The following is a 12,858-nucleotide window of genomic DNA, read 5'->3' on the forward strand; positions in this document are numbered from 1 at the left end:
GGAATGTTCTTATCTCGATTTTCAACTATATTTTCAAATTAAAAACATCACTAATGACATAGAGTGAAATTATTTACTTTAAGGAAGATGTCATTAAATCGATATGAATCTTAAAAAATATCCAAAATTAATTTTTGAAAGATGAATTGTCGCTTCGGTTTTTCTATTTTACAATTAAAGAGTTTTCAGTTGGTAATTTCGTTAATTATTGTACTAAAGGAATGATTGTTTGCATGTTTTTATAATTCAAAACGCTATCTAATAAGTAAAAACAATATAATTGCCGGACGTTTGTTCTGAGTTTTACAAATTTCGAAAATTTCATATTCAGTCACACTTCGATAATGTGTACACAAATAAATGTTTTTCACATTTTCTTGGAAGAAACGACAATATTAGAGATACTAAATGTAATAGCTGAAATATATATGTAAGATTTTCCTTCGATATCAATGCCAACGTTCGTTTTGAAATGTAATCAAAATTTTATTCTTTAGTTATTTTACACGAACAAAACAATTAAGGTTATTAATGTAATCAAAGTAAATGCGATTGTACAAAAATGTAAGTGAATATCTACAATTATTTTAATTTGTATAAGTAATTAAAAAAGCTTACATACGTCGTTATGCAAATATGACACACATTTACTTAATTTTCATCGAATAGTAAGTTATAATGACAATAAAAAAATTCTTACCATTGTTGATTTCCAGCTTAATTCTTATATATATCTCGAATTTGGGTTTCAAAACCTCGGCTAAAATTCATCCATTCGAGTTTATTGTATTTTTTTTTTAGTTTTTCTTTTTATACATATACATACATTGCATATACCACAACTCCAAGTTTAATATTGACTGATTCAGTGAGTTTTTAAAATGGGACCAAATATTCAGAGTTTTTGACTATTACAATAAAATTGTTTCATATTTCGCATATGAGAAAGTAAGAACTGATTCACAGTTTTTCCTTTCATCAAGGCCAAAAAACGTTTAAAACAAAAACGACAATCAGACGTACATTTTTTTTTTGGTCAAATTTTCCGATAATTAAAAGTAAGACGCGTCTGATTTCGCTATCTCCAGTTGTCTTATCCAATCGATTATTTTAGCGCCAGTTGAATTTTAGATAAAATGCGAGAGTGAATGCGATTTTGAATCAGATGTTTTCTTCATCCGTGTGCGAATGTTTTGATCATTTTATTCATCACTTTAAAAAAGCGGATGATTAATGCAATCTATTTTTTCAAATATCGGTAGCATGTGAGGACAGACTAAATCGAAATTTCATCGCGTTCGAGTGTGGTTTATTCTTTTGTTTAGTAGTCAATACATATATTTATATATTAAGATGGATACAGGTGAATTTCTCAACATTAGCGAGATTGGTACGTAATTAATCCTTATAATTTCATTTTAAAATAATTTAAGCAACGATTAAAACATTTTTGTTTTTTTATATATATATATAATTAATAATTAAAAGAATAGGGACCATTTCGTAGCTTCTAAATGTTACTTCTTTAAAATTCATTGCAGTTTTATCCCTTATTTTTTGCGGATCGATGAATTGAAAATATATTTGTTTCTGAAAATATGATAAATATCAGTACATAGTTTACGTTTTTATTAATAACTGAAAAATTTGTGTAGTGTAATCATGTAGAAATTAGTTTTTCCTCGAAACTTTGACTGTTTTTTATAAAGGAGAAGTGATCTTTTTTTCCTTTATGAGTCAGATGAGAAACGTACAATTTTTGATTCCAAACTTATAGTTTCATCATAATAATGGGAAGATTCATGTTGTTTTAAATAATAACTTTTTTTACTGTTTATGAAGAATTTCAGTTTAATGAAATAAAATATTTTCCAAGAAGTATCTGGTTGGATTCATGCCATATACATTGTAATTCTTCTATTATTCAGCGTAAAGCATTACTAGACTGGGATTTTGACAAAAAATTTATCTATGTAACTTGTGAATCAAAATGTGCTAATATTAGATTCAACAGAATCTTTTCAAATTTGGCATAAAAATTAACCTTTATAGTGTTATTACTTTCCTTCAAAATTTCCTTCAATTCTAGTATTTTCTTATTCATTATTAGTTGAAGATGACATTGAAATCTTAAACTATGTACTTTTATATAATAAACATCTATATATAGTTTTATTAATATATTATTTGACAAAAGTACTTTCAAATAAAAGATTTAAACAATTTTAATACAAGATATTAGGAAAAAATTAGTTTTGAACAAAAACTGCATGACGTCCAAATTTTTAATCGTCATTAAATTGAAAAATTTAAGTTACGCCTGTTGTATACAAGGAAATGTTTTGGAAATGTGATGATTCGATCTCTGCAATATTTAAAAGTACCATAATTTTTCCTTCAGTCATTTTTGTCAGTTGCGGATTTAGGTATTTTGCGATCTTAGGCAATGCATATTAAGAGATCCCTCTTATAATAAACTGATCAATTCAGTTTCACATGCCAAAACATTTTTAACTTAATGAACATGTTAATGATTTATCTTAGATTAATTTATTATTTATTTAAGTTTGTGAAAATGGAGTTTTCTTTATTTTTTTATTACGACTATTTTGACTCACCAAATTTACACAAAAATCATCGATGGAAGAGTTTGGCAATAATAAATGTTGTTATAAATAAGTGAACACAATGAAATTTATCGGAACTTTACTAATTATGCTGGCTAAATTGTTAATATTATTCTATAATTTTATAATTAACATAATTTATATTTTATTTCAAATTTATTAGAGAAGTAGAAAAATAAAGTTTTTTAATTGACTCCCTGTAATCTCTTCGAAGCTCAACAGCCCTTTAGCAGCTCAGAGTAGGCAGGTATCTAAATCTGAGCCCCTAATCGAAAATCAACAACCGATCTTTCTCTTCTAACCAATATTTTCAGAATATTCTAACTTAATCAGTTATAATTCAAACATTTTAATATCCTGCATACATTGCTTCCGCATATTTTTTTAAAAGTTTTCTGAAATGAACGACAGATTAAAAGTCTTTTTTATTTGAAAAGTGTAAGTGATGTAACAGAGTAACCCGTTATTTTATGAAATGAAATTCATCCGAATAATACAAGAATTGATTGACAAACTTATTTTAGAATATAAAACTTCATTCTGAAATTTTAGATATATTAAGTTTCTAATGTCTTATCATTTTTGAAAATAAAATTTAATTCAATTTCACATACATATATTTTTTTAATATAAAAATCTTAATATAAAATTTCTGAATTGTGAAAAGTTTTAATAAACTAAATGTATTTGAAGACTATATATATGTTAGATATAAATGAAAACATAGCGAATTTATCGAGTTATGAAGAGCGAATTTATCGAGATCATAATGTGAAAAATGAAGTTCCAGTTTTGTACGAAGTTATGAATTAAAATAAGAAAAATGCTCATTTGTCTGCAGTTTCAATACTATATTTAAATTGATATCAAAACCTAGCAATAATATTAAATACGATCAAAATTTGAATATTTGTTAATGAAATATTTTAGAAGTGTAATATATAGCAAAGAAAGAAAAATCCACATGGTACATTTTATTTTTATTACTCTAAATTTATATTGGATAAAGATTTTATTATTTGTTATTGAAAAAAGCAGTTCTTTTCTTCTTTATATAACTACAAACAAAATCATTTTTTTGTTATGATAGATATTTCTAATAACTGCTTGGGATTTTGAAACCAAGAGTAGATTTTACAAAATTCCATAGCCTCCCTCCCCAAAAAACACCTTGGTTTTAATGTCATTATTATAAATCTAAATAATTTTATTCGCATTATTAAATTGATGACTATCTGAACTTACCCGTACTTTTTTTTATTTTTGACCCTTCATTTAGCAGCAAAAATAATAATTTTTATACTTTAAAGATTTCATTCAAAAACTTGTTAAATGAAATTATTACCAATGTATGCTTTATTTTCTAATTTATTTTCCAACTTCTGGGTCACACCAAAGTTTTTCTTCTGGCACAAAAAATTTTGTACTATTAAAAAAAATCTGATAAAACTACTCATTATTGAATGTCGATTAATAAAAAAACAATGTATTAATGAATTGTATGTTAAATATTGTTAATATATTAAGTATTTATAACTTTCCTTTATTTTTCAGAAACTACGACAGCCATCATTGCAAAGAACATAACAAATTCCGTCACCTCCAATAAATTTGTAGACCCACTGTTCAACAAATACGCCATTATTGGTGCCCTGCTTCTATTTACTAGCCTACTTTTGGTATCAGTGCTCTACTATTATACTAAAACCTATAACTCATGTTGCCGTGATGAACATGTCAGTCACTTGTACAGCATGGCCAAAGATGACGCCAGTTCTCTTATGGACGATGAAGATGCATCAAGTGAACCATTTACTTCTTGTCAATTGTATGTGGACGATCATGAGGTGAATACAGCCAGTAGTTTTGAGTATGACTGTAGGTCAATTGATATGAGCTCCACAGAAGAAGAACGTACTTTGCTTATAAACCAAAATCAAAGGAGGTACGAAGCCTTCCATTGTCCTGATCCATGCGTCATCCATACTTTGTCCTGAGTGTTCTGTGGAACAAATAATTTACACAACTAATGTTATAACTTTTAGATTATGAAAACCATGATGATATTTATCCATCTGTATAATGCATTCATTTCATTTATAAATAATTTCTCGTGGACCAGTATTGATCATCCTCAGACCCAGATAATATTTTCATTCCTTCTTGAAAACTTAAAAACTAAAAATATATCCAAAAAAAAATTGTGAAGTCTTAAAAACTTTTAATCCTGTCGAAACTATTGAATGCCTTCATTATAAGAACTTTCTTAGTTATATATATTTCTTCAAGAGAGTTTTAGTAACAGTATGAATATTCTAAAGCATTAATTGAATGCTGATGCAAATACGCCATCAACAGGATTTCAGGAGTTACTTGGACAATTTCTTCTGGGTAAATTATAAATCAGTATAAGCAAATGTGAACTTAAGTGGAAGAAAATACATTCATTTCAAAATGCTTGAACTCAGCGATTTGTTTTAAGCGTGAAGCTTTTAAAATCTTTTCTGTTTGTAAAGCTTTCTTCAATCTTGAATAGTGAATTGCTACTTAACATGCTGAATTTCCTGTTTTCTGCTATGCCTTTTATTTGTTAAAAGATACTGAATAATTCAATTTCACATGCAGATAACCTATATTTCTAAGTATATCTGGATGTAGATGATGTTACTGCCAAGTAAAAAGTCATGTATGATTTTTATTGTTTTCCAACAAGCAGATTCAAATGCTATCTTTAATTTTGATAGTGTCATCAAGGATACTGCCTATGTAGTTTATATATATATATTGCTCAATATTCTTTTTGTTTATTTATTGCATTCTACATCCTCAGATTGTTGTAGTTGATCTGGGTAACATTTTGTAGTAGCATTAATCTTTTATTTCGTCATATATTTTCATCTCGCTTTTTTGCTATTACATAGTATTTATTTTCCTGTATATACTTAAACACTGCACAGTAATGGTATACCAATTGTTAATGATTTTTACTTTCTTTTTGTATTAATAAAACTGTAAATATTGTTAAACTAAACACATATATGTTTTTCTTTGAAAGGAATGTGGTGATAGTTTCTTTTTATTAACTCAAATGTAAATTTTGGACATGCTTTTATAATTTCTCTTCACAAATATTCCCTTGTTAAAATTTTGTCCCACACACACACAAATGTTGCAGCATTCTTTCTATCAATTTTCCCTCGTACGCTAAATTCATAACAAAGATTGATTTTCTACTACTGTAACTAAATTTTGGCATGACAGTTAATACATGTGGATCAAATTTAAGGACTTCAGAACTTTATATTGTAGACGAATAAAGAGTTTTTTGAAAGGATAAGAAACAAGATTATGGGAAGAAATAACTGAAAAAAAAATGAAAATTATGTTAAAAACACAAATTAAACGAAAATTAGGCTTCGCCAATGATGATGATTTATTTATTAATGTTTTAGTTACATATCCATGCGATCCCCCTGTTTTTGAAATTTAATTATTTTTTTCCTCTCATAAGTTTAATTTAATGATAAAGAATGATAACTTAATTTAATGATATTTGCATATAGTTTAAAATCTTAATTGAGTAATTGCTATTTATTATATGATTCTTAAAAATCACTTTAGGAATATATATGTTACCGTTAAAGTATATAATGCAGTTATTTCATAGAATACCTAGTTATTCCATGAAATAACTGATCGTGTCCGTTAAAGTGTGTAATATGTTATTAATTTGACACTTTAACTAGTTATTCTATGAAATAGCTAGGTATTCTATAAATTAACTAATGAGAGACAGTTAAAGTGTAAAATAAACAATTTATCTAAAATGAAATTAAACTAATGATAGACAATTAAAAGGAAAAAGAAGCAATTTATCTAATTTATGCAGCGTATAAATGGTATTTATGGAAACGTACCATAAAATCATTTGTTACAACAAGGATTACTAAAATGACACTTGGAATTACAAAGAACATTATTTCTAAAACAAAAACATTTTTTATTTCTAAAACAAACAAACAAAAACATAAATGCAGTAGGGGTGGAAGGTAAATGTATTTGTTGTGCGAGATATATGATATAGATTATTTTACACTTTAATGGGCTGCAGACCGTTATTCTATGAAATAACTAGTTAAACCATGAAATACAAGAGAGTTTTACATTTTAACGGACACGATCAGTTATTTCATGGAATAACTAGGTATTCTATAAAATAACGGATTTCATACTTTACCGGTAACATATACATAAAACGTTTCCTTTTTAAATATTATCTTTCTTTGAATTTGAAGAATAAATTAGGGATTCAGCAACTATTGAGATACGTATGAAAAAGCCAAATAGAATAATACTTTTCAGTTGAGAAACAAATGCCTGAATAAATGTGTTAAGAAAATCTCACAATTATAGGACTTTTTAAAATTTCTTTGTATTAATATCAGCAATATTAATACAAAGAAATATTAAAAAATGTGAATACAATATACATGTGAATACAAAATGTTCAAACCTTGTTTGGAAAGAAAATATTATAGATAGTTTATAGTTAATGCAAAATTTACATAAGCTTGATAGCTTGATCACATAATATAAATAGAAATGAATAAAACTCGTAGTCTCGTAAAAAATGTATAAATTTTCGGATGGTCAAACAACAAAAGCAGAGATTGTATCAATTATTTCTTTTTACGGATTATCGGGGAAAAGATCATAAACCAATATACAGAACAGAACGCCGTCTCATGCCCCCGTATCCGTGACCATTCTGGTCACTGAACGGTTTGGTGGGCATGTTACGGGAATTTTATTTAATTAACAAAATATTTACAGTAGGAAAACGAAACAAAAATAACTATATACAGAATTTACAATTATATGAGAAATTATATCATGATGAGACCGTTTACATAATTTTTCAACTTAGAAATACAATTTGTAGTAATAAACTTAGAAATATAATGCTGAGAGATAAAATGTGTAAAAATATATATATAATTTGTGTTCACTTATTTTTTATGATATAGTAGATCAGGATGCAGTTAAAAAAATCAGATGGAAAATAATTTGAGAAATGGAAATTAAGACAATCTCTGATTGATTGAAATGTGTGACAGGAGACTGCGGTGCTTGTTTTTTCCCTTAGTCTTTTTTGGTATGATGCTGAGAGCTATGGAGGCAAGAATAGATCTCTATTTTCACTTATAAATTTGATTATACTGTGGATTTTTTGCCTGTTGCCCTGGAAGTTAGGGAACAATTGACTAATCTTTATATTTTAAGACATTAAGCTGGATATCCAAAACATGTCACTGCACCTTAGAATTGAGTATAGAAACGGTCAAGGGGGAGGAGAGTTGAAACATCGTTTTTTTACTTCATTTAAATAAACGGTTTCCAATTTGGAAGGAAAAGTTTAAATCTAAAGTGTTAGTTATTAAAAATACCTATAAAATAAGCCATCAAACTTTAAAATAGTTTAATAAATTCAAAATTAAATTTAAAAAAAAGGTGTAAATTTTTTTAACGTGTCTTTGATTTTTCAATTTACTATTTATCCCAAAAAAATTCAAATATTTATCTATTTAAATATTCGATGGCTAATTTCTTAGATTTTTATTGCCTACAACTATTTTTCCTTCTTAGATTAATAAAATTTCATTTAAACACGAAAAACTGATTTTCAAATTTCTGCCCTCGCTCCCTTATTGGCTCTAGTGTTCAGGTACGTAATGGAGTATGTTTTCGATGGATAACCTAACAAATAAAAATAATAAAAATAATGTTATGTAATTTTTTCTATAAATTTGGATATTTTTAATGACAATTCAACTGGATTATATCACCCATCATCAAATTCGAGGCGGCTCCCTATGGTTTAGGATGATAAGGGTATTGATATGGGTATATATCTCTTATTATCAAATCGCCCACCCAGAAGGACCTTGCTAGTGGATATCATGCCATCACCAAATTTTTATCCTTATCAAACTGTAGTGATAAATATTAATCTTAAGAAGAAGATTGCAATATCCATGTAGTTGCCAGCATTCTATATTTAACTGAAAATGTATCTAAAACAATGTTATGAATCAGAATATAGAATTGCATAGCATTTTGAAATCCAAGATGCATTCAAGCAAGGGCATTTTTGTTTAAGTTCGATTACACATGTTGGTATAAGAATCCATTTTCTCATTCAGAAGTTTGGGAAGAAAACGATAATCTCCTTTTTATTTCAGCTGTCAATCACATGACATTTTCCCAGAGTTTTAAAAGTTTATGAATTGTTTCGAAAAACCTTTTTCCTAAATGGTCGAATTTTATGTAATATTTTTTTTGTTATTTAGTACAAAAATAGTGAAATACAAACATCACAGTTTTTTTACTTCGATTTTTGAATTTGTTACTTGAGTAGAGTTGGAAATGAAATTAAAAAACATTTTTTTAACAAAGAAAAAAGCATTTAATTCTCAATTTTATTTACAGATAGTTTAATTCAAAACCTTTAAAGAGTAAAATAGACACTTATTTATATAGTTACCCAGCCTTTTTGAATTGAGCTCTCCATACTAATATTCATTCTGTATTTATTTTTGGTGCAATTTTACTAATAGATATTTCATTTCAATGTAATATAACTATGAAGAATTTTTCTTTTTTTTACTCCAAACATTCGAAAGAGTATCTAAAAATATTTCTAAACGAAAAAAAAAAAAAAAAACCCTTTTTGTGTGTCATATTTCTGTAATTTTACGCTTCCTTTTTCTTATTTCCAGTTTAAAGAATATTTTATATAGTTTATGGGAAAGATTTTGTTTATTATGTAAGTACTTCTTTAGGTGATCGTATCAGGATTTAATTTCAATGAATTTTACTTTTCTGACGTGACCTTTCGAATCTTTAATTTATCTTCAAAAATTCTTATACTTAATGAAAAATATACTTAATGAACTTATTGAACTCATATATTAACTAATTATCTAAAAAGCAGGGTCGAGGCCACACAACTTTTATTTCGAAAAAAAAAAAAAAACCTCATTCCATCTACCAAAAAATTTTTTAGATAGCTTATAAAAATCATGCTTCGTCATATTTCGTCAATTTTAGATCTACGCGCCCTTAACTGATCTGGTCTATTGATATGTTAAGATGGCATAATTTGGTATATATCAATAAATTGGACCAATTAAGATGGTGTAGATAAAAAATTATAGAAATGCAATAAAGTGCGGCTTTTATAGTCTATCTGAAAGATGTTTTAATGCGGTTAATATTGTTTTTTTTTCGGAATGAAGGCTGTATGATCCCCCGCCTCATTGCCTCTTAGATGAGTTCAAATATCTCGAAAAGGGATGAATATAATACTAATTGGATTAAGAATTGGATCCTTCTGATCGCAATCTATCGATATCTTTTTTATTTACTCAGTTAGTGGTGAGAAAAAACAATTACATAATTTAAATGGCACACTTTTCTTTCTTTCTGCGAGTTCTCCCTTAAAAAAATTACAAACCACTTTCGTGGAAATGTGATTGAATTCATTGAAAATTCGTACAAATAGCTTCTGAGAAATATAAATAAAAATCGATGTTGGCTTATATAAACGAAAATTATATTAGTAAGTTCAAAATAAAAATAAACAGGCGGGCATGAAAATGTTTAAATATTTTGCTTTGAAATAATTTTTTTGAAAAAATGATTTCTCATAAAAATTTGAGCAGAAATAAAGCGCTTCTATCCATTTATTAGCATTAATACAAATTCATCATGGTAAATGAATGCATTCTGCTGAGTCTAATTTAGTGCCGATATTTCTGTACATTGCTGTCATAATTGGAGGTGTTATGAGCCATTTTGTGGCCCTCGAAGAAAATTTTTTATCAGGAGCTAACTATGAAATAATTACTATGTATTAATTCTTTTTTTTTAAAAAAAATAAATTCTGCTAATTTTTCTGAATTATATTTAAAATTAGGAATAATTTTATACGATTGCATGAAATTGACTTTTGTAATTGGAAATGTGTTTTTGCAGTAACTATGTGGAATTGAATTATTGAGGCCTTGTTTTCCATAAGGATTTGTGTTGAAGAAAAAAGGTTATTAATTTATCATATTTTTACTATTCAGAAAATTTCTTCATTTCATCGCTAATGCTGATATTGATTTTATCAAAAATCGACAATACCTTTCAAATGTCAAATACTGACTTTATCGTGAAGAGCAGCTTTTAAACACTATTTCTGAAAAATCATATCAGTTTTAAGAAAACGTTTCGAACGTTAAAGAAATAATTATCTTCAAAATAAAATTCTGAGTGCAGGTGAACAGGAATTATAACTGATATTCTTGTTTAAAAAAGTTGATAACAAACTTTTTATCACTTGCTTTCATCTTTCTAAAACATTTAAGTTTTTTTTAAATCATTCTATCTTGCGTTGGATGTTTATAACTTTGTATGATAAATAGACGTTATCTATTACAATGTATAATTTTTTTTCCAAAAATTCATCAGATAATTCAATATGCTCGAAAGATCTTTTCCGTGAATAATCTCAACATTACAGTTATAAATATCGGTTAAATTATATTTGAAACCTATTTATTTCTATTGTTTAATACAATCGGTTTTAAATAAAGAGATAATACTTTTTAATAAATTGTCAATAACCTAATTGTACACTATTACCTCAAAAAATGGTTCTTTCTAAGATTCTTATGCATTTTTCAGCTCCAAAACTTCATAATGAAAATGTTTAAAGATTTTTTTATTGCAAATGAGTTAATAAGTTCAAATCTGAATGAAAAATATATTTATATCATCCTTGGTTTTTTTTTAATACTTTCGTTTGTTAATCTGAATAAATTTGAAGTTATGAAATACTTAGATGTTAATTATTAGAATTTCTGCTGCTCTTTATTAAAAAATGTAAAATAAAAATATTAAATAATTTCCACTATCATTTATTAAGTACTCAAATTTTGACGGATAATTTTAGCGAAAGCTCCTCGAAAATTGGGATTTATATAATGACTAAATGGGATTTGAAGCATCCGTGAATGAAGAAATTCTCAACAAGCTAGCAAAATTAGAAACTAAATTATTATTGTTTTTATTGTTGTTTGAAAAAAAGCTAGAGAAAAGAAATGGATATTTCTATTGTCTTTTAACATATTATTTTTTGTAATCAGTAGTAAACACATCATTGAAACACCAGGAATAAAAGAAATGAAATTTGATACATTCCATTTACATAAAAGTATCAAATTTTCGAATGAATGTTTGAAACTGTTTGTCTGTTTGTTTCTTATGTGAAATAATACCAGAAATGAAGAAAGGAAAGCATTTTGATTTTCAGTTATTGAAACATATAAGAAATTGTACGTAATCAATTTATCTATTTTTGTTTTTTATTTTATTATATTCAATCTAAATTAAGGCCAGTGATGAAAAAACAAGAGACAGTCTCTGATGTGGTGTGAGTTAGATTATATTTATTCTTTCTACTCCATATCCATTTAACTGATTAATACACCAGAAGAGTCCTCGTTGCAAAGATATAGACTTGTGTTCTGTTTTGTTTTGACACAGACTACAGTGGCTCTAAAAAAAAATCATCATCCGAAAATTATCCGATTAGTTTTATGGATGGATAGATAAATTATTTGAAATAAAATATTTTCACAAATAAAACGACTTTTGTTTGCATTTATGCGAATTAAATTCTATATCCGTTTGCAATTTTAGCTAAAACATCATTCATTACATGGTACAACAATCATTTCAAAAGGTATAATCGAATCAATAATTATTATTTTGAAAATATCCTACTGAAGCTATTTTGAAAATAGAAAGTAAGCATTGGTTTTTAAAAGAAATTAAACGATTCGACCGATAAATTGGAACAAAACTACTCAAGTAGAATATAGCACATTTTTACTAAAATATTAAACAACTTTTTAAAATATTTTTAATTCAACTTTATGCATTTAGTTTCATTCAGTAGCACGTTTTATTTTCAAGAATATTATTCATTGCAATTTGTTTAGTGGCTAATACAAATAAAGTTCTTCAAATTGTAAAAATATAAAATTTTTGTCTGATGATATAATTAAATTGAACATTTCTTCAAAAGAATACAGAAAGTTCAAACCAAGTGTGAAATATTTATGGCATAAATGCATATTAAACCCTTGGAAAAGTAGCCTTTCAGAAAAACTATAAAAAA

At 26.6% G+C, this 12,858-nt stretch overlaps 1 protein-coding gene across 1 annotated transcript; it reads left to right on the forward strand.

Moving 5' to 3' along the window:
* Window positions 1-1,178: 1,178 nt before the first annotated feature.
* Window positions 1,179-5,650, forward strand: LOC129981497 (uncharacterized). Its single transcript, XM_056092351.1, has 2 exons — window positions 1,179-1,390; window positions 4,182-5,650. Exons 1-2 carry the CDS (start codon window positions 1,354-1,356, stop codon window positions 4,622-4,624), a joined length of 480 nt encoding a protein of 159 aa, XP_055948326.1. The 5' UTR covers window positions 1,179-1,353; the 3' UTR covers window positions 4,625-5,650.
* The last annotated feature ends 7,208 nt before the right edge of the window (window positions 5,651-12,858 follow it).

The sequence above is a fragment of the Argiope bruennichi genome, chromosome 8 (genome assembly GCF_947563725.1).
Source record: "Argiope bruennichi chromosome 8, qqArgBrue1.1, whole genome shotgun sequence".
Classification (NCBI taxonomy): Eukaryota; Metazoa; Arthropoda; class Arachnida; order Araneae; family Araneidae; genus Argiope; species Argiope bruennichi.